Source organism: Fukomys damarensis, unplaced genomic scaffold (genome assembly GCF_012274545.1).
Source record: "Fukomys damarensis isolate Sample0158 unplaced genomic scaffold, DMR_v1.0_HiC HiC_scaffold_23, whole genome shotgun sequence".
Lineage (NCBI taxonomy): Eukaryota > Metazoa > Chordata > Mammalia > Rodentia > Bathyergidae > Fukomys > Fukomys damarensis.
This window is the reverse complement of record NW_022900935.1, coordinates 57,378,696-57,400,976: the sequence shown is the minus strand read 5'-3', so window position 1 is coordinate 57,400,976 and position 22,281 is coordinate 57,378,696. Positions and strand designations below refer to the sequence as shown.

Below are 22,281 nucleotides of genomic sequence, written 5' to 3'. Positions count from 1 at the left end.
CTTTGGGGAGGTGATTGGATGATAGAGGGATTATAGCTGAGGTGGGGCCTGGTTGGAAGAGGCAGGCCACTGGGGCGTGGCCCGGAAGGGTTTATCTTCCTCCCTCCTCCTCGCTCTATTCTCTCTGCTTCCTGTTTGCTTTGCCATGAGCTTCTCTCCTTCACCCAGGCCCTTTCCCTGTGTCTTCCTGCCTTGGACCTATGGACTAAAAGGTGAGGCAAAATAAATCCTTCCACCTTGAACTTGCAGGTGTGTGAGGTATTGGGTCTCAGGCAGGAGGAAAGTTACTAAGACCCACCTCTTAGAGTTTTCTTTTTCTTTGGCTTAAAACCAAGGAACTGGTCCCAATTTTTCTTTACTTTTTTTGAGACAGGGTCTCGCCATGTACTTCAGGCTGGTCTTGAACTCACTGTGTATCCCAGACTGGCCTGAAACTCAGGCGATTGTCCTGCCTCAGCCTCCCCAGTGCTGGGATTACAGACATGCACCACCACACCCAGCTCATTATTTTCTTAAATAAGTGAATTAGACCATGAATGTTTGAAATTTATAAAGATGAAACGCAAGCACCTTGAATTGTGAAAGATACTAAAGACAGAATTTCCCACAGGGTGAACACAGCTTCCTACCAGTGCAGTCACTTGTAGGGTTTTTGTTCTTTCGCCTATTTTTCTTTTCTATCTACTTTTTTTCTCTTCTCCACTTGTTTTTTTCGCCCCGTACCAGGGATCGAACTCAGGTCCTTAAGCTTGCGAGGCAGGAGGCCGAACCACTGAGCTAAATCCCCGGCCCTCCACTTTATCTATTAGAGACCTACATCATCCCCAGAAGAAGAGTGCTTTATGAAATATTCTAAGTTTTATTCATAGGTAATCACAGAAAATGATTTTTAACGTATAAGTTCCATACCAAAAAAAGAATATAAACTTTTCATGTAACCTCATGCATATTGAAAATACAGATAATTTTAATTCCATTGCATTTTTCAGAATTCTTAATCATAATCCTCTGACAACTATCGAAGATTCATCTCTTTTGAAATTACCAGCATTAAAATATCTGTAAGTATTACAATTAATTCTGTATCCCATAATATGACTTCTGCTCTTCTTGCCTCCTTCCATCAGTGGTTAAGTATTGTACTTTGATTCTGAAAGTCATAATTTTAATTTTAATCGGGTTCTTGGCCAAGAAAAGGACTAAGATGTATGATGAGCAAAAGACTTAGTGGGGACAGAGCAGCGTCGAGGAACACAGTAGATGTGGGCATGTAAACGGATGTAGGAACATCATTTACCCCAGAGAGCATAGTGGAATTGTTATTAAAAATAAAAAATAGAAAGAGAGGGAAGTGAATGCAGTATAAAAAGGAGAAGGAAGATGACATTGAAAAAAGATGTAGCGTCTACTCTGCAATGCCTAGGTCATTAATTTGGCGATGAAAAGACTAAATTTGAATTTCTTCATGAAGAGCTCTCTGGGATTATATTTTATGATAAGCTCATGTGTTGGCTTGTTTTAGTAGAAGGCAAAATTGAAATAAAGACATGTCCTTGAAATACCTGCTTAAGTACAGAATACTTGTGTTGGGGTCCTCATTTGTCTGGGCTTTCTTCTCCAGAGACTTGGGACAAACTCACGTGTCATTGACAGCACTTGAGAACATCCTCACATGGGCTCTGGAATTAGAAACACTGTAAGTGAGTTTTTTCTTAGATTTCTTTGACTTAGATTTGTTGTTGCTGTTGTTAGGTTTATTTTATTGTTTTCTTAAGTCAGGGTTATTGATGTATGATGTCCATGTAATAAAATTCACAGGCTGGAAGTAGGCCGAGGAGTTTGTATAGTTATGTAACCACCACCCTATTCCTGCTGTAAAACATTTGAGTCCCCTTCAAGAGATAGCTATCGTCTTTTGCAGTCAGTTCACTCTTCTCACCTCCAGCTCCTGGAATCCACTGATCTGATTTCTGTCCCTATGGTTCTACATTTTCCCAGAAGGTCTTATAAATGAGATCATGTAGTGCGTAGCCTTTTGTGTTGTGCTTTTATTCACATAGCATAACCACTGGTATATCCCATCCATCCGCAGGGAAGCAGGAGTGGCTATCGCAGCTGGGCGTGGTGGTGTATGCCTGTAATGCTGGCACTCTGGGAGGCTGAGGCAGGAGGATGGCAGGTTTGAACTTTGCCTAGATATCTTTCTGAAATAGTGTGACCCTGTCTCAAAATAAAAAGGAATAAATAAATTTAAAAGGCAGGACACCAAAGAGGGGCTGGAGATGTAGCTCAGTGTGAATGCCCTGGGTTTAATCCCCAGTACCACCAATTAAAAACAAAGAAAAGAGTTACCATGTCTTCTTTACTTGATCTTTATATTTCAGTTTTTAAAAAACCGCAGCCTTTTTACTACAGTGTATTGTATGCACTGTGATTTAAATGTGCATTTCTTTACTAGCTAATGATATTGAGTATTTTTTGTATGTGCAGATATCTTTTTTTTTTTTTTAAATACTAGGGCTTTCTTACTGAGCTAAGGACCCCACACACATACACATTCTCTCTCTCTACTTTTTAAAATTATTTTGAAACAAGGTCTCACCAAGTAGTTTAGTTATCCAGACTGGGCTTGGATTTGTGAACTTCCTACCTCAGTTTCCCAGAGTGCCAGATCAGAAGAATCGAAAAACAGAAGTTTTAAATTTTAAAAATTTTGATGAAATGCAATTTAGCAAAACTTTTCTCGTATGATTTGTGCTTTCTTATATCTTACCTAAGAAATCTCTCTTTTTAAAATTTTTATTTGATTTGTTTATTTACTTATTGGTACTGGTACTCAGGACCTTGTACTCGCCATGAGCTAAATCCCTGGCCCAGAAATGTCTTTCTTAAGAACTCACTGTTTAATTCACACTTGCAAGATTTTCTCTTTTGATTGCTTCCAGAGTTTTACTGTATAACTGTATGGTTACATTTAAGTCCATGGTTTATTTTTAAGTTTTAATGTTTTGGTGGTACTGGGGATTAAACCCTGGTCCTTTGCACTGAGTTCCATCCCCAGCACTTTTTTATTGTTTAGTTTTGAGACAAGGTCTCACTGAGTGGCCGATTTTGCCAGGCTCCTAGGCTCAAATTTACAATCCTCCTGCCTCAGCTTCTGAGTGTTGGGATTACAGTTAGGACTGTCATCTATTGTGAGTTAATTTTCATGTATAGTATGAGGTATTTTACTTTTCTATTGTAGAGTTTAAAATTTTTTTCTGTAATGCCCTGTCATGAAGGTTTTGTTTTTATTTTGAGACAGGGTCTCGCTGTGTAGTTCAGACCGGCCTTGAAACTCACTGTGTAACCCAGGCTGTCCTCGAACTCACAGTGATCCTCCTGCCTCAGCCTCCCAAGTGCTAAGATTACAGGCATGTGCCACCATGCCCAGCTGCAATGGCTTTTATACCATTGGCTGCAACTTGAATTGTGCCACCCTCCTCCATGGCAGGCTAACTAGAAACTTGCTGGTGCGGTAAAGTAGTTGAGGGGTTGCAGAAGACCCTTCACGTAGCACTCTGCTCCACTTGTTTTCACCAGGTCCCTCCTCGACTTAACTGGCCCACGCTGTACACCCCTTGCTTTCTGCTAAAGGCTCATCTTCCTGAACTTCCTGCAGCGTCTGCTCCCTTCCCTCCGGTGTCAGCTAGACGCCCTCCCTTCCAGAGGGTCGTTGTGAATTCGTGGACTCCTCTTCACATTGTGCTGTCGCTCCTCCCTCCCTCCCTCCTTCCCTTTCTGTATTCTGTGACACTAGGGATCAAACCCAGGCCTTGAGCACGCTAGGCGAGCTCTCTGCCGCCCCCACGCAGTCCTCCTCATCCCTTTGCTCCAGTGGCCTACATGTGGCCAGTGGGATCTGTGTTAACCACACGATGTGGTAGGAATGAACTGGTTTTTTTGCCCAGAGTAAGGCGTAACATTTACCACTCCTAACAGGAATTGGGAAAGGGACTCCAGACATTGGAGGCTGATTCAGACTCTTCTTAGAAGTCGGCCTTCTTCCTGTGCACTCCCAGCCCAGAGCGACACTCTGGAGTTGAAGGGAGACGCTTCTGAACAAAACTACAGATTACTGTCACCCATCAGTGCTCATCTCTGCTGCCTTTGTTGTAGGCCTGCCACATGCACTGCTGTGCTTACCCTTCTGGGGGCGCCTCCCTCCTCCTTCCTGTGTACTAACAATATTCCAAAGCAGCGATTGTTCTTGGGTTCCTACCCAGCTGCTCAGACCTCGCCTCAAACTCCTTTCAGCCCCGTGAGGACCTTGACCTGCCTAGGAGCTCAGCTCTCCGTGTTTCTGCCTACAGGATCTTACCGAGCCATCTGGTCTGCTGCCTCTGCCGATTTAAAAATGAAATTGAGGTTGTCTTCAAGACAGTCAAGCTGCACTGTGAGAGGACGTGTCTGATCAGTGCCACGCAGTGTCGTGAGTCTCATCTGCCTGATGATAAATGTGTTCATTTTTGTTTTATTTGCTTTCTAATTTTTAACTGGTGATGATAAGTTTTTGACAAAATGTTTTTTTTTTTTCCGGTATCGGGGATCGAACTCAAGACCTTGCACTTGCGAGGCAGGCACAGTGCCACTGAGCTAAATCCCCAGCCCGATAACATTTTAAACAAATGATAAAATTGCTTTACTTTTATTCATTCATCAGAGTTAAACTCCCTAAATTTCTGAAGTGCTCCCCTGCTGACAGTCAGGTTCTTGGTTAGTGCTGCATGGATCCTGAAATAACTGTGCTAATGCACAGGGACCCAGAGGAAAGGATGGAAGGGAGGGAACACCGTTCATGGCCTGTGCCCCCTGCTTGGTGCTTTGCCTTCCAGTGATAACTGAATTCATAAAGTGCACCGCAATTTGTAAGCTGCTTCTGTGTACATCATTTCTCAAGTTTCTTCAACCTCAGCACAGGTATAGATTGGTTTTGTCTTATTTTTGCAATTGTATAAGAGTGTAAGTAATGCTATTTTATTTGGGGCCTGAGAGTTTCTGATTGCATAACCAGAAAGTGCTGCCTGTCCCTTGTAAGGGAATACAGGTTCTTCCATGCCTAGACTGTCCAACCCTGAACTTGTTCCGAATCTCAGATGGCTCAGGTGCATTGAAGCGCTTTTCTGCATATCAGGTTTTTTTGGCTCTTAGTTCATGCCTGCAAACTGAGTGCTTTCACGTCCAGAAAGCTTGGATATAGGTCTCTATCCACGATGTGTGCAAACAGTAAGTAATAGCACTCTGCTCAGTATGCAAAAGTAGAGTTGCTTTGTTTTCAAAACAATTTTTCACCAATTACATCATTCATTCTTCCCTCAGAGGTAAGAAAAATAAGAATTTCTGGCCTCCTTTTGCAGATGAGAAAAACAAGATAAGAGCTGTCAAGTGCTACAGCCTCATGCCCGCGTCTCTGTCCCCAGTTGTGGGCTCTCCACAAGCCCATGTTTCTCTTTCCTCCTAATCCTTACCTCCTCCTCCTGCCCTCACCACCACCACCACCACCACCACAGTCACAATGGGCACTTGACTTTCATACCATCAGAAGCTTTGGATGATTAGAAAATTAGACAGAAATGAAAGTAGGGCAGGATCTGATAGAAACAGCTTTTTCCCTGTACATTAGGACCTCAAGTAATGTTGACCCAGAAATTGCTGTTATTCTGCAGATTTATTGCACATCATTCCACACAGGCATGCAACCAGGCATAATAAAAACCTCCTAGCCTACAACCCAAATCCCCGCCCAAATCTAAGGAGAGAACCAGGGCAGAATAGTATTTGGCTCTCTGTAGAGCCTTTTGTTATGGGACTAGAATATATGGGAGCAGGGACCAAGTGAGGGCACTGGGTGGTGAATAAGTAGAGAGAATATATCCAGATGAGGGACTTAAGCAGAAGGGATGGAAACTCTGCTTTTGCATGTCTGCCTCGCTGTCCTCAGAGGACTGTCCTTCATTGTGGTCATCTTTGATGGCAGCAAGAACATGGCACACTGGAGAGGTGGAGTGAGGAAGACTTGTGCTCCCCCTGTGGCTGCAGTGAGACCGTGTGGTGTACGGGATCCCGAGAGACATGGAAGGTCCGCAGAGGGCTTGCTGTGCGGGCCAATATTTGTCAGTATTTGGCCCTTTATTTTTTTATAAACTTTTGTGGGGGGTACTGGGGATCAAACTTGGGACCTTGCACTTGCGAGGCAGGTGATGGAAGCACTGAGCTAAATCCCCAGCTTGACCTTTTATTGAGTACCAGTCATTTGGCTGTCCTAAGTTAAGTTGCTGTATTTCCCACTATGGAATGTCGCGAGTAGGGAGCACTTCAGCAAGGCAGGTCTTTTTCTTCTTCTGTTGTGCTTTTCATAGGTTTAAGTTTGGATGCTTTTTTGTCCCTTCTAAATGGCACTCAAATATTGACCAATTTCTAGCTTATTGGACTGGCATGTATAGCTGTGGGCTGACAAAAAGCTGTCTGGCTATCAGTGCCCCCTGATTGAGAGCAGTTTCTTCTTCTCTGACAGTGGGAGAAGCGTCCATAGGGAACCCTGGAGGCACTTTCATGAAGATGTTACAAGCCCGGAAGATGAGCACCAGCACCGAGCTGACTATTGGCTCTGAAAAGTCATCTTCAGAGAAAGGCGGTATCGACTCCCCGGGCTTTATGAAAGAGCAGGTAGACATCATTAGTGCACTAAGCTACCTGTTGCCGTACTTCTCACAGGGAAACCTAAAAGGTGCAGAGTCAACATTATTACCATTCATTCAGCTGCTTTTTTCAAATGTACAAGATGGAGACAATTCCCTGGGTTATTTGAAATACAACACAAAGAACTCTTCTTTTCTACCTGCATCCAATAGTTCATCTTTCACAAGTAAACTGAAGAAGCTGTATTTTTTGCAGAATTTGTTAGATGCAGAAATTCAAGAAAAAGTAGATGAGGTGAAAAAGAAAGAGAAAACTGTCATGGTTATGCAGTTTAGCCTTTTTGGTCCCAAATTCAGGTGCCAAATCTTTCCAAAGAAATTGGAATGTGCTCAAGCACAGGAAAACAGCCTGACAGAGGTTCAGCATGGAAAGAAAATGCTTCAAAGAGTGAAGATGGTTCTTGAGGAACGGAAGCATGCACAAAATAGTCTTCTCAAGGAAGTGAGGAAACAGAAAGTCAGGGTGAAGTGGATTACCCAGCCATTCTTGGAAAATGCCACCAAAGAAAGAAGCCTCAGGACACCCTTTCCAGGAGAGCTGGAGCAGCAGCAGAGGGTGCCAAGGCCCAGGAAGTTGGCCGGATATTCCTTCCACATACAGCCCTCCTTCACAGAGGAGCAGAAGGCAGCAGTCTCTGCTCTCCTAAAACATCACTCAATGGGCAGACCTCACCCTTCCATCCCTGCCAAAGCTCCAACGGAGGTGAGAAAGACAGCAAATGACTTCACCTACAACATTTTGGTTTCAGAAAATGCAAATGCTAGAGTTAAAACCATGGAGGGCCCTAAACCAGTCTTACATCCTGGAAAACTAGATGACTTTCATAAAACTCACTCTCTCATGGCCCACAAAACACCCAAGGCCAAGCTGAGTGAAAAGTTCAGAAAGGAAAACACACACAGTGGACTAATGGTTACCCAGAGGCCTCCATTCTCAGCAGCAAGGAGCCTGGCCATATCCCCTTCAGGACGGCTCTTTTCATCTTCAAGGGACCTGAGTTTTCAGGAGAATCCTGTCTCAGAATTATATGCTCCTTCAGAGCTTTCTGTAGAAAGCACCCCTGTAGAAAACCATACCACAGCAGATACATTCGAAGGAAAGGATTTTGCATTAGACATTAGTGTGCCAGAAGAAACTGTCTCTGAAAAGACAACTCACAAGAATCCCTCTGTTGCACACTCTGCTGTGACTGCATTCAATGCAATGCCAGCTGCAAACCAGACCAGGGAGGCACAATGGAAGCACCCCAACACAGGCACTGACTCACCTGCCAAAGACTCCACCTCCCTGTCACTATCATCTGCAGGTGATCAGTTTGAAACTTATCTAAACCAGCATCTTTGGCCCCTCATCCCCAACAATGACATAAGAAGGCTGATTTCTCATATCATCAGGAATTTAAAAATGGACTGTTCTGAGGCCCCTGTGCAACTGGCCTGTGCCAAGCTCATCTCCAAAACTGGCCTCCTGATGAAGCTTCTCAGTGAGCAGCAAAAAGTCAAGGTGTCCAAGGCCCAATGGGATGCAGACCACTGGAAAAGTGAGAATTATATCAATGAGAGCACAGAAGACCAGAGTGAAGAGAAGGAGCAGGAGTCAAGGGAGGTGAGGACAATAACCCAACATGAGGGTCTGCCATGAAGCACCCAAGCAGGAGGACATATCTTGACTTGGCCACATGATTTTGTCCAGGACAGCGATGCTCACCCTGCTCCTTGAGAGAATGAAGATGACTTGATATACAAGATAAACAAACTAGAGAAGGATATGCATAATACTATTTGTAACATATTCCATTTGGTGTGTTTTTAACAACTTGCAAACTGCTCACCTTTAAGAGTGAGATTTGAATAGTCAGCTTTCATCCTTCCCATCCTTGTTGTTTAACAGAAATATCAAAATCTCCCTCTCTCTCCCTCACCCCTCTCTTTCAGCTCATGGTAGAAGTTCCAGGATATGGCTATAAGAACAAACTGATCTTCACAATATCTGTGACAGGAGTAGCGATGATTTTGATGATAATTTTCTGTCTCACTAAGGTAAGGATAGTAATTGGTTCCAGTTTCCTGAATGGTCTTTCTCATTGACCCAGCTCTCTTTTCTGTATTAGCATTGTGTTACCTGGCTTCATTCCAGCTGCTTTGTGACATAGTTCGCATTCTGCATTTGGTAGAGTTATTGGGTTTTGGGAGCTAGGTACTCCTTTTAGACGTTTTTTTGTTTGTTTGTTTGTTTGTTTTTCTGGGTTCTTTCTTTCCTGAACAAAGTCTTGGTTAAGACAAGCACAAAGGTGGTGAAATTTTACAGTTCTTAAAGGCAGGAAAAGAAATATGCTCTGCAGAGTGAGTGCAGGACAATTAAAAGTAGGAAAATAAGTGCACTCTGCAAAGTGAGAGCAACTACTGTCAGAGAAACACAGTGGCCATGAGGAAAATGGCTGCTGTCTTTTGTATCCCCTACTCAGGCTGATGTCAGATCAGGCCATCCTACCAAAACCTGCTTGACTTCTTGGGAGAAGAATACCAGTCTTTGACTAGTTCTAAGTGCAGGGCTTTGAGAAATGTTCTGCACACGTGTCCCAGAACTTTGTGATTGACAGGTCATACCCACTTCCCCGTCCAGTTTTTCCTGACCTAATCTCCTGCTTCATTTCCCCCTGAGAAACATAAATTCTCATAATTCTTTGTGGAGTACTGTGGGAGTGGAGGTCTTCATATAGTTACTTCCTGCTGAAAGGGGCTGTAGGTCCTACCTACTGGGATTATGTTCTCTCCAACTACTTTAAGATGTAGCTCATTGGATGGGTTGAATAAAGAAAACCTATCACAAGACAGTAAGAAAGGAGTTAATGTATATGAAGGACCATTGAGCTACCTGTTAGATGGGAGGAAGCTTGGTGAATTTGTCAAGAGAATCACTTTACTATTAGGTTGGGGATATAGAACCCAAATAAGAAAAGGAGCATCACATTCCCCTGCTTCCTGTGGAGGAGAATGTATGGCAAAGAGGGACATTAGATAAATTATTAAGAACCTGAAAGCCACAGCCTTAGCAAAAGTACCCACATTATGGATCTACATAAAAGTAGGAGACTCACTGCAGATGCCCACTTAAGCTGTAGTGGCTTAGGATCAGGAGTGACTCTACTTAACTACACTCAGAGCAGTAGCTTGCTTTTTGAAGAGAAACTTCAGGTCTTCCAGAGGTTCACAGGAGTAGCTTTCTTCTTTTGGGTGGTCTTTTCTTCAGACAATTCAAGCGGGGCTGACTTTATTCTATAAAGGTGAATCCTGCTATCTACCTCTGCCACCTTTACTGCAGTGGGTATGTCAAAGATCACTAAAGAGGGGCCCTTCCATATTGGTTTTAATTGGTCAGCAGGAGCCCTTTCCTTACAAATTTTGATGAGCACTTGGTTCCTAGGGTGGGCATAAGGTAGTCCCCCTAGGCCAGGAGCTAGCAGGAGTTTGTTCCCATACAGTTGTACTTGGTCTAGGGTAATAAGATATTTCAAAAGTCTTGTGGTCTTTTGATCTATTATCATATCAGAAGATAGAAAATGCTTTCCATATAAGATTTCAAATGAACTCATATTTAGCCCCAGTTCTTGAGGTATTTTAAATCCTCATGGGGGCTATTGGCAGAGCCAAGACTCAATCAGAGCCAAGACTCAGAAGTCTCTTGGTGAATGCCAAAGCTTGTTTTAGGGTCTGGCTGACTTTCTTGACCTTTTTGGAGTCCTGAGGTCTCCATATAAGAATGGAAATGGTACAGGAGTGCCTCAGTTCATGAATTTGATTTGTTCTATGATTTTGGAAAGGATGGTTGCATTTGTGTTGGGTAGGAAAGATAGCCATGGTTGTGTTTGTCACCTGTTGCAGTTTGCAAACAATAACAAAAATTGCCAAAAGCATTCGTGAACCAAGGTACCACTGTATTGTTTATTCATCTGCATAGCCCTTAGCCTCTTCTAGGATTATTTTTTATCTGGGGTATAGTAAGTGGCCAAGATGAATTGAACATCTCACAATGATAGTTCAAAAGCAAGGGTCAAAGATTGAAATCCATGTGCAAACCTACGAGGATCCTCTGAATGTTAGTGTAGGCATTCTTTGCATTGTCAGGTATCTACAACTGAAAAACAGACTTGGACTCAAGTAGTCCCCTCTGTTCCTGGGACCTTTCTCATGAGCAGGATGAGTTGTGTTAAAAGAGTAAGAAGTGCCACTCTGAGTACGTCCTATAGGGCTTAAAGCTGTCTGAGAAGCATGATGAGGGGCCTGAGGAATACTGAGTTCTTCTGCTAAGTACAAGGCTCTGGCAGTTCCTGAGTCACTTAAAGGGGAAGGGACTGATTTACCAGTTTGAGAATTATAAGGAGGAGGAAGTTGAGAAGAACTCTCAGTATGGTTGTTTTCATTAAACAGATGGGAGAAACCTATATACCCCTGAGAGATAGGTGAGGATCCAAGGACAGGATCATCAACCATATGCCTCTTTTCCTTTGGGACCACTTTAAATATCATAGTTTTGGGTTTTCCCAGAGATTAAGGCTCACAAAGCCTGCATCTGAGGAATTTCACCCTACCTTCTATGCTTTGTACAGAAATTATTTAACTGAAAGATAGTGCCATAACTTAAACGACCATTCTGTGCCCATCTCTCACCACCTGCTAGTTCATACAGGACACAAGCCATATTGCAATAATAGATAACTTATTCCTTTTTCAAACTGGCACAGTCAAACTGTCCTCATGGACCAAGGATATGGCCTAGTGGTGTCACTGGTGGGATCTGCAGGGTGCTGTTCATGGTGTTTCCCATGACTTGTATTGGGGCCTAAGGAAGGAGAGAGAGAACTAGGCCTGGGTTTTTTCAAATGACGTTCCATGCAGAAGGAGGAGATCTTTGGAGTTCACACAGAGTCTCTTTTGAGATTCAAATACTTACCAAGCAGATATCTCTGCTTGAAGTTCTGGTGGAGGCACTGGTGCCTTACTAGAAGAGTGGAGCCCTGTGGGGGCTTTCTTAGCCTTAGGTCTCTACCTATTGTGGCCCACTAACTCCTTAGGGAGGAGGATGGAGCCTTATACAGGTGCTCTTAGAAACTATCATGAGATGAGGGTGGAACCCTCCACCCGGGGACTCGCTTAGCCACTTGAGAAGACACAGTACTCTCTCTAAGAGATCAAGGTGGAGCCCAGGAGCTCCCTTAGACTGTGGCCCACTGACTCCTTAGAAGGAGAGAGGTACCCCCAACAGGGTCTCCCTTAGAAGCTCCCAAGAGGTCGGAATGGAGTCTTTGGGTGGGGGGCTCTCTTAGCCACTTGAACCCAGATCAGGGTGATTGCTAGTGTTTTCTCTGTGCAGATCTAACCATTTTTGTTAAGTTGTGGCTGAGACACTCACTACATTTTTATTGTTATTGTACATGGAAACTTTCTCCCATTTTCTAACTAGTATTTGTGGTACCTAGGATAGCAAATGAGGTGCTGATCTGTTGATTTTGTATCTGACCACTTTACTGAATGCTCATATTACTTCCAAAAACATTTTTATTGATTCCCTCAGGCTGTTTTAGTTGGCCTTCATTTTTCATATACAAATAATGTTGGTTTTGTTTCTTCTTTACAATACTTACATCTCATTTATTTCTCTGACTGTATTATTAAGATCTTCTTGATAAGGATGGAGAGAAGCAGTAGTGACAGGCAGCCTGCTCTTTTTCTTGATTTTTAAAATTTCTTTATGCCATTTTTCACACTATCAGAGTTTGAACCCAGAGCCTTTGCAATGAGCTACATCTTAGCCTTTTAAAATATTTTATTCTATTTTCTTTCTTTTTTTGGTACCAGAGATCGAACTTGGGCCCTTGTGCTTATGAGGCAGGCTCCAGAACTACTGAGCTAAATCCCCAGCCCTTATATTTTCTTTTGAGACCAGGTACTGCTAAGTTTTCTAGGCTGTACTTGAACTTATGATAGTCCCACTTTAGCCTCCCAGAGTGTGGGGACCACAGACATATGCCACCATACCTGGTTTTGTTCTTGATTTTAAAACAACATTGTTTAGATTTTTGTTAGATCTCCTTATCAAGTTAAGGATGTTTCCTTTTCTTTTAAGAATTTTTATTAGGAATTATCTGTTGAATTTTATCTAAAATAGCCAATAAAATAGTAAGTGCCTGGGAGTGGTGACTTATGCCTGAAACCTCCCATCATTCTGGGAGGCAGGAGGATTGCAAATTTGACCATAGTCTGGGTGATTTAGCAAGACTGTCTAAAACAAACAAACAAACAAAAAACCCAAAAAACCAAACCAAACAAATATATATATATTATATATATTCTATAGGGGATGTAGTTCAGTGCAAAGGCCCTGGTATCGACCCCTACTACTGTAAAACAACTGTGACAGCAGTATGCAAGAATCTGAAGTAGGTTCTTTGAAAAAGCCAATGAACTGTAATTAACAAGGTAGAATTCCTGTCTCCAGAAATGTTATCACTCACTGAAATAATACTTTCAGTTTATTTTTGTTTTGTTTTTTGAGATAGGGTCTCACTATGTAGTTCAGGCTGGCTTTGAACTCACCTTGTAGCCCAGGCTGGCCTCCAGTTCGCCGCAATCCTCGTGCCTCTGCCTCCTTGACTGCTCTGATCATAGATGTGTGCCACCAGCCCTGGCTAGATAAGATTTAGGATAAAGAAAAGGAATAAGTAAAGACCAGGAGATAGTGGATACTCATGACTGTGTTTTTTACCAAAACAGATTTATTCCCATAAAAGACCTTCAGAGGAAAATGAAGAAGGCTTCTCAAGGTAAATGTGAGTCTGTGGATCTTTAAATGAGAGCCTCAGAACTAGAAGTAGAACTAGAACTAGAGGTGAACTTAGAACTCATCTATTTAAATCCCCCGATGTCACAGTGTGGAGACCACTTGTGGCAGAAGAACCTTTCCTTTCTCTGGGGTTTCGCGGAGGCACCTGCTGTCACCAGGCATCCAGTGCAGAGGGTGGAGGCCATAGGTTGGGCGCGCCTGCTCCTGCAATGGAGAGCTCAGGCACAGCCAAAGGCCTTCCTGGAGACTCAGGAGCTAGGCTGGGGTTGTTGGAAGGAGGAGTAGGCGTCCTTCCTCGGAGGGGCGGAAGTGCATCTTCGCAAGCTTCCGGTTACCTTGTCATCCTCTAGTCCTTTTACTCAGGATTCAGATTCATCCATATTCTCCTGCTCCCTCCCTCGCTTTCTCTCGTGCTGGAGATTGAACCCAGAGCCTTTGCACCAAGCTACATCCCCAGCTTTTTTCTTAAATTTGTTTTTTGTTTGTTTGTTTGTTTTTTTCAAGACAGGATCTTGCCAAGTTGCCCAGGGTGCTCTTGAACTTGCCACCTTCCTGCCTCAGCTTCCCAGAATGCTGGGATTACCAGTGTGTACACCACACGTGGCTCAAAAAGGACATCTTGTATTTGAGGGTGAATGGTGTCCTTTAAACTGATCTCCCAACTCACTCATCAGTGACAGCCCTCACTATGAAAATCTCTGAACTGTACAACTTTACTAATTGGAGTTGGGTATTTGCTTGGTGTGCTGACTTAGGATAAAACAGCTAGGAAAATAGAAGCACCTTCTAGTTCTTCCCCAGTGAGGGCCTGCTGTGGGACTCGGTGTGCGTGGACTGATGAGAAAGGCTCTGGACAGAGTGAAACACTTCCACTCGGTATGGTCATACAATTTGTTCACTGCACGAGGTACCTGACCATGGTGTAAGTGGGGCTGATAACCCCACCTGTGTCCGGCTGTGCCAGGACGTGCTAACATGAGGCCCCCAGTAACAGCCGGAGCCTCTGAAAGCCCAGCATTGTGGAGTTGTTTTCAGGACCCCAGGTCTGGGGAGAACTTGCTCACTGTGATTAGGGACCAAGGTACAGGTTTTGTCCTAAGGGGACCTGAGGTGTGCAGCTTGAGAGGTGAAAAATCACACCAATCACTAATTGTCTTGCACATGTGTTTTCCACAAAGGGCTTTTCCCAGCATTGGCATGGGAGATGCAACACGGCACATGAAAATGAGGTAAATTTGAGGAGGACTGGGTGCTGGGGAGGAAGAGGCAGGGGAAAGCAGAAGTCCTAAGTCCCCGTCTGTTTTCCAGGAGGGCGTCCCGGGGTTTGGTTTGCCACTTTGGCTTAGGGACATGTACAGACCTATCAGTGCCTCCCACGTAGAAAAGCTGGCGGCTGTGCTACATGACAAGGACTCTTCTGATAAAGAGGAGATTTTCACAAGGGATATGCGGTAAGTGGCCAGGGATGACTTAAAATTCCTGACTTGAAAGGGGTCAGGGAAAGCTTCATTTTTTTTTTTTGGCATTGTTCTCCAGGGAGCTCCATGAAGTCACCACAAAGGCGGTGCCTACAGAGTTGGCCATTGAGGAGGAAAGTTGGGCACTCAAGGAGGTGTCCACAGAGTGACCCCGAACTGCCTCAGGTGATTGGCAAATATTATTTTGGCAGTTTGTGGAATAATTATTTCCTTACATTAAAATGTATAACCCCTTCTAGCCATGCAGTAAGAAATTAAAATACCAATAATTAAATACGTGTGTGCACATAGCTAAGGGCATAGGCAAAAAATAGTGGGATTGCAGCTCGGATCCTTCACAGTCAGTGTGACCTTCTCACCCTTGACAGCTAGGATAATCAGCTTCTGGAACCAAACACATATTCCTGGGTTTGCCATTTATAATCTTTTGTCACTTAGCCCAACATGGAAGCATGAGGGTTGGAGAATAGGCCAATTCTTGGAAGTGGGCTCCACTGAGCTCAGCCAGGAGTCCTCTTCTCCTTTGATCTCTAGGCAAGGGAGGTGTCCCTATCTCCACAACAGTTGGGAACCCTGTGCCTGCTTCCATTTATACAACTTGCTATTGGGTGTATGGCCTTGTACCAAAGACTTTGGGGATACTTTTACTAAAAACACTGACTCTTCACACGGGCCTGCCGCTGTCCAATGTGAGCGACTAAAAGCAGGGTTACAAACTTGGTACCTCTGCCTTTGAGTCACTCTGTCTGGCAGTCCCCTTGGACTCTAGGGATCACAGGTCTGATCCATGAACATCTCACGAGGAGTGGAAACTACCCACAGGCAACAGCACCTTCCTTATCACTGCTTTAGACAGGGGCACCCTGACCAGTCCTGAGGTGATGACCAGCCAGACCACCTTTGCCTAAGACTGCTTAACTATGCACACTTCTGTCTCCCTCGTCTCTGTAATCTGGGAGCTCATGTCAACCCTCAAAGACAGGGCTAAAAACACTGGTCCCTTTGTCATCCCAATGAGTTATACACCAGGAACATGCCACCAGATCAAGCCCTCAGTATCCCTCAGTTATCCCACCGAATTGTCGCTTCCACTGAATTTTGAGGCCGTGGGAAGTCCCTGAGAACAATTTCTTGTCTGTTTCTCAGGAGTCCCTGCCTCTTGGTCTCTTACTTTCCAGGCACCGCTCTCTGAAGCCTGCAGGCTTGTCTGTCTCACACTGCTCTCCACACTTTTGTGAGGCTACTAAAGGCATGGGTCCTAGGGTGGGCTGGTGTAGCACAGGTCAGAGACATGAACAAATGCTCACACGTACTGCACATTTCTAGGAACACTTTCACACCAGGTAGACTCCAGATGGGAAACAAAATCTCCTGTTACTGTGTGACTTGGAAAATAGTAAAAGCACCTGTAAAGTGCTACGGGAGCAGAGGGGAGAACTGGAGAGGTTTCAGGTTCACAGCATCTGTGAACATGTGCAGCATTGTTGAGTTTGGACATACGTGTTGTTTCAGTCCAGCTTCAGTCTTTGATCCTCCAGCCCTCCTACTCCCGCCTCATACAGCCCGCCACAGCCCTCTGTCTTCTGGGAACAGACCCTTCTTCTGGCTTGACTTTGGGCTGAGCCTCCTTCATACCCTGTGATTCTGTTGGGTTTGGGTTCCTGGTTTCATTCTCCCAGAAAGTGCACACATGACCTTGGCTGGCCCATCAGAGCTAGTAAGAGGCTTTTCTCTGACTTATTTCCTTCAATGCTGTGTAGAGTGAGAATTACTGCTGCCCATCTTGCAGACATGGGGCCTGGTCCTGCCACCACAGCACCCAGCACAGGGGAAAGTGCAGCTGAGAGGTAGACAGGGACAGGTTGCTGGATGTGGTCAGACCTTATGCTGTAGGGCTGTTTACTGTTAAAGTATGATTTTTAGTTGGGATATAAAGAGTGCTAACAAACATGTTTGAACTTGGACAAGTCATCTATCGCTTAGCTGCAGTTTTCTCCTACTAATTGGAAGATTTCAATGAGATAGCACACACACACACATGCACACACTCAATGTATACTTGCTATTAGTGATATAATAATTGTGCAGTGGTACTTTGGGTTATGAACTTATTCTTTACGTGATTCTGGTTGTAAACCAAGTTGGATGAGAGCCCAATCAAATTCAGTAGTTAGGGTCAATGTTGATCTTATGGGAAAATTTGATTTGGTTTTTACCCAGTTCACTGTGCAACCAGGATCGTGGAGAAAATTGAGTGCATGAACTGTGGTACCACTGTAAAAGTATTGGTGGAAGACACAGGATTTGTTTGCTCTGCAAATAGTTTTCGGTGCACACTCACACTCACAGCCTCCCAGCCTTGATGAGACCTCTAAGGACCTGCAAGGATTGCTTTTTTGTCACAGCCTTGCTACATTTATTGTTTCATTTCTTGATGCTACCTATTCTTTCTGGAGATAAAATCTCAGTGTTGTTTAAATTTGCATTTCTCAAATGACCAGCGATGTTGAACATTTTTTCATACATTTATTTGTTATTTGCACTTCTTCATCTGAGAAATGTCTGTTCAATTCGGAGGCCCATTTTTGGATTGGATCTCTAAATTTTGGGGGTCGGATTCTTTTAAAAAAGATATTTTGTATATATTCTTTATATATTCTAGATATTAGTCCTTCGTCTGAGGAACAGCTAACAAAATATTTTTCCCACTCCATGAGTGTTGTCTCTTTGGTACTGGGGTTTGAACTCAGGTCCTTGCGCTTGCAAGGCAGGCGTCGGAACCACTGAGCTAAATCCCCAGCCCCAGAAGCTTTTTAATATGATGAGATCCCAGTTCTTTGTAATATTTCCTATGTTGTCAGTGTTTTATTCATAACGTCTTTATCTACACCTATATCAAGAGTTTTACTTATTTTATCTTCTGGCAGATTAAGTATTTCTATTAACATTTAGGTCTTTGATCCATTTTTTTTTTTAGTTTAGTGCATGGTGAGAAATATGGATCTAGGTTTAATCTTTGGCATGCCTGCATATGTGGGATGAATCCTACTTGGTCATTTATGTATAATCTTGATGACTTGATGCATTCTGTTTGCCAATATCTTGTTGAGGATTTTTGCCTCTATGTTCATTAAGGAGACTGGCTTATAGTTCACATTTTTGGTTGGCTCCTTTTCTGGTTTTGGTATCAGGGTAATGCTGGCTTCCAGGTGTGAGTTTGGGAGTAAGCAATTTCCTTTCATTTTCATTAAAGAGTTTGAAGAGCCAGGCATGGTGGTGCACGCCTGGAATCCCAGCACTCAGGAGGCTGAGGAAGGAGAATTGCTGTAAGTTCGAGACCAGCCTGGACTACATAGTGAGTTCCAGGTCAGTTTCAACTACATAGTGAGACCCTGTCTCAAACCCATGCACCCCCCCCAAAAAAAAACCCAAAAAATGTTTGAAGAGTAGTGGCATTATACCTCCTCTAATTTCTTGTAAAATTCAGTAGTGGATCCATCAGGAACTGGGCTTTTCTTTTTTGGTAGGTTTTTAATTACATATTTATTGGCTGATATTGATTTATTTAGACCCAGATATTTAGAATTTCTCTATCTTCTTGATTCAGTTTTGGTAATTTATATGTATCAAGGAATCTGTCCATTTTTCCTATATTTTCCATCTTATTAGAATACAGGTTTTATTAGAATACAGGTATTTATGATCTTCTGGATTTCTTCAGGATCTGTTGTGATTTCACCCTTTTCATTCCTAATTGCATGGATTGGAGTCTGTTGTTTTTTTGATAAGATTGGCGAAGGGTTTATCAATTTTATTTAATCTTTAAAAGAACCAACTCTTTGATTCATTGATTCTTTGTATTGTTTTCTTCATCTCTACTGCATTAATTTCTGCTCTGATTTTTATAATTTCCTCCCTTGTATGAGCTTTGGGCTTGACTTGCTCTTTTTCTAGGAGCTTGAGGTTCAACATTAGGTTATTTGAGCCCACTGTTTTCCTGATATGGGAACTCATCACTATAAATTTCCCTTGTAGGACTGCTTTCATTGCATCCCATAAGTTCCAGTATGTTTTATTGCCATTATTGTTTAATTGTAGAAATTGTCTGATTTGTTCTTTAATTTCATCTGTGACCCCAGGAGGGTGTTATTTAATTTTCATGTGTTTATGAAGTTCTTGTGTTTTCTTTTGCCATTTATTTCCAATTTCATCACACTGTGGTCTGATAATGTGCATGGGATAATTTCAGTTTCTTTGCATTTACTTAAACTTGTTTTATGAGCTAGTATGTGGTCTGTTTGGAGAAAGTCCCATGTACAGCTGAGAAGAATGTGTATTCTGATGTTGTGTGGTGGAACACTCTGTAGACATCTACTAAGTCTATTTGTTCAAAAATTTGGTTCAATTCCAATATTTCATTGTTTTTTTGTCTAGTTTATCTATTGTGACAAGTGTGGTACTGAGTTTCCCCATTATAACTGTATTAGTGCTTATATGATTTTTAATGTCCATTAATACTTGATTTATATAGTTGGGTGCGCTATTTAGTGCATGTATATTTATGATAGTTAGCTCCTCCTCTTGGACTGTTCCATTTACCAGAATGTAGTGACTTTGTTTATCCCCCTTCATCAGTCTTGGCTTGAAAATCTACTTTGTCTGCAAATAGAGTAGCCATGCCTGTTTTTTTTGTTGTTGTTGTTGTTTTTTCGGGTTCCTGTCACATGGAATATTTTCCATCCTTTGACTTTCAGTCTATGAATTTGTTTTTAAATTAATGTGTTTCTTATATGTAACATGTTGGATTTTGCTTCTTGATCCATTCTGCCAGTCTGTTTCTTTTGGCGAATTGAGACCATTTACATTGATGGCTATGACTGATATGTATTGTCTTATCTGTTATGTTATTTTCCTGCTGTTGGCTTCCTTCTTTCCTTTTCTGTTTAACTTATGCCTTACCTGGTGGATTTATTCTGTAGGGGTTCATGGATTATTGTCTCTTATTAGAATATTGTTTCTTTATAGAACAATTTGAAGTGTGGGTTTGGTGATCATGAATCTCTTCAGGTATTCTTTGTCATGGAAGTATCTTATTTTTGCTTAAGTTTTGAAGGATAGTTTTGCAGGGTACATCAATCTGGGTTGGAGGTTGTTTCCTTTAGGGCTTGAAATACTTCACTCTGAGCTTTCCTTGACTTGAGAGTTTGTATTGAGAAGTCTGCTGTGATTCTAATAGGCTTTCCTTTATAGGTGATTTGTTTCTTTTCTCTAACAGCTTTTAATATTCTGTCCTTGTGTTGAGTTTCTGGAATCTTGACTATTATATGCCATGGGGAATTTTTTTTTAAATCATGGCTAATTGGAGTCCTATATGCCTCACTTATCTGTATGTCAAATTCTTTTTCCGTTTGGGAAGTTTTCTGCCATTACTTCTGAGAACAGGTTTTTTATGTCATTTGTGCTAGCTCCTGCTTCATTGACTCCAGTGAATGTCATGTTCTTCTTTGCATCATTTAGCAGCTGCTGGATTGATTTCTCATGGTCCTTTGCTATTTTAAAGAAATCTCTCTTTTCATGATCGCTAACCTCAATCCTGTTTTCTATATCCAGTATTCTGTCCTTAAATTGGCTCCTTCAGCTGCCTATACTTGCAATGGAGTTTTTAATCTCCTGGATATCTATTTGAATGTTTCAAGAATTCCATTTTTTTTTCCTATGTTGAGTGTTCATGGCTTCCAACATATTTCTGAGCTCCTCTGTTTTTTTTTTTTTTAAACCAGGGATTGAACTCAGGACCTTGTGCTTGCAAGGCAGGTGGCAGAACCACTGAGCTAAATTCCCAGCAGCTGCTCTATTAATCTGTATCTTTCATTCTGGTCACATCTGTAGTTATCTGGAAAATTATTTCTGCTTTATTTTTTTCTAGAGCCTCATTCATCTGCTTTGTTACCTCTGCTGTTACCATTTTGGAGAGTCCAGGTGGGGGACCTTCAGATTGTTCCATTTCATTGCCCCTGAGGTTTGTCTTTGATGACTGAAAGTTTGTGGGGGTTGTATCTTATTTGTGTCTTCTCATTTTCTATTTTTTAAAAGTTTGATTCCTGGGATGATACTTGTAAACTGCTTATGGAGGTAGCTTTATTACTTATATTTAGAACCCTTAGGAAATGACTATTTCTCAGAATGTCTTCCAGGTATAGCTAGCTTTTGGGTTTTGATCCTGTTGAAGGACCCTATCTCTTCAATTTATTGGGGATGAGAAGTTTCTGCCTACTTGGCCCAGTTGCCTTTGTTTTTTTTTAAGACTCTTAGGCAATCTCAGTCTTCGTATATCAGGAGAAGCAACTGATTACCACAATTATGTCACCCTGGCTAGAGTAGTACAATCAACAATAACAATAGCATCATATACAGCCTAGAAAATGACAAATTGTAGCCCTTAATATAGCAATTTTACTCTTAGGGGAGAAGATTTAAAAGGGGTTGGGAGTAAAAAATACAAACAGAAGAAGAGGATGAGGTCAGAACAAGCAAAGCTAGAGAACAAACTTTAGGAAACTCGTGAGGAAGACAGGTGGGTAACATAAAAGGAAAAAATATAAAAGAACAACAGCAACAAAAAACTAGAAACCATGTTCAAACAGTCAAGAAAAAACAAAACAAGAACTAGAAAGGAGGAAAAAAGAAAAGGAAAAAGAAAAAAAAGAAAACCCCTCCAAAATGTCTAATTCAAGGTGTGTCTCCACTGTCACTGTTAGACAATGTGGGCAGAGTTCAAAGCCAGATTGACTAATCCCAGCAATCCAGCTGCAGCTTCACTGTGGGGTAGTGGATAATCCCAGCCAGCCTTTCCCTTTAGTTCCTCCTAAGTTCAGGCCAGTTTCTGGCCACGAGGCTGGAACCAAATTCTTGAGTCTACAACAGTCTTATGTGTCTCCTGCTGGCTTGAACTCTGTTCCCTGACCACCTGCTGACTTGAACTTAGCACCCAAACCAAGGCACTGGGAGCCACTAGATAGACTGGAACCTCTACAAACTGTGAACTGAGATAAACCTTTCCTCTTTTCAGTATTGGGTATTTTGTCCCAGCAATGAGAAAAGTAAGACAAAATTTGGTACCTGACCATGTGGTTCAGAAGCCTTGATCTGGCTTGTGGGAAGTTTCAAAAGATTCAGAGATGCTAGCTGAAAAAGTAGTCCTGGAATGCCTTAAGCTGTACTTGAA

General features: G+C 42.4%; 1 protein-coding gene and 1 long non-coding RNA gene across 3 annotated transcripts; one reads left to right on the top strand and one right to left on the bottom strand.

The window, feature by feature from the left end:
- Positions 1 to 9: 9 nt before the first annotated feature.
- On the bottom strand, positions 10 to 1,957 carry LOC117287348. The gene is made up of 3 exons (XR_004518605.1): positions 1,940 to 1,957; positions 1,563 to 1,679; positions 10 to 205 (listed from the first exon to the last, which is right to left on the bottom strand). It is a non-coding gene; the product is annotated as an uncharacterized LOC117287348 (long non-coding RNA).
- LOC104873766 (leucine-rich repeat-containing protein 37A2-like) lies at positions 734 to 15,841 on the top strand. Of its 2 annotated transcripts, XM_033767663.1 has the most exons (8): positions 734 to 1,061; positions 1,622 to 1,696; positions 4,353 to 4,471; positions 6,554 to 6,705; positions 8,673 to 8,777; positions 14,757 to 14,807; positions 14,887 to 15,029; positions 15,115 to 15,841. In XM_033767663.1, exons 1-8 carry the CDS (start codon positions 943 to 945, stop codon positions 15,203 to 15,205), a joined length of 855 nt encoding a protein of 284 aa, XP_033623554.1. In that variant the 5' UTR covers positions 734 to 942; the 3' UTR covers positions 15,206 to 15,841. The 2 variants fall into 2 exon arrangements, with proteins under 2 accessions (XP_033623554.1, XP_033623555.1); XM_033767664.1 differs by lacking the exon at positions 1,622 to 1,696.
- Positions 15,842 to 22,281: the final 6,440 nt, after the last annotated feature.

Bases quoted from the DNA above. Each gene is read 5' to 3' on its own strand.
- LOC104873766 (XM_033767663.1), top strand. From the start codon at position 943: ATGCATATTGAAAATACAGATAATTTTAATTCCATTGCATTTTTCAGA. The intron at 1,062-1,621 runs GTAAGTATTACA...TTTCTTCTCCAG, and splicing joins TTACCAGCATTAAAATATCT to AGACTTGGGACAAACTCACG. The intron at 4,472-6,553 runs GTGAGTCTCATC...CTTCTCTGACAG, and splicing joins GATCAGTGCCACGCAGTGTC to TGGGAGAAGCGTCCATAGGG.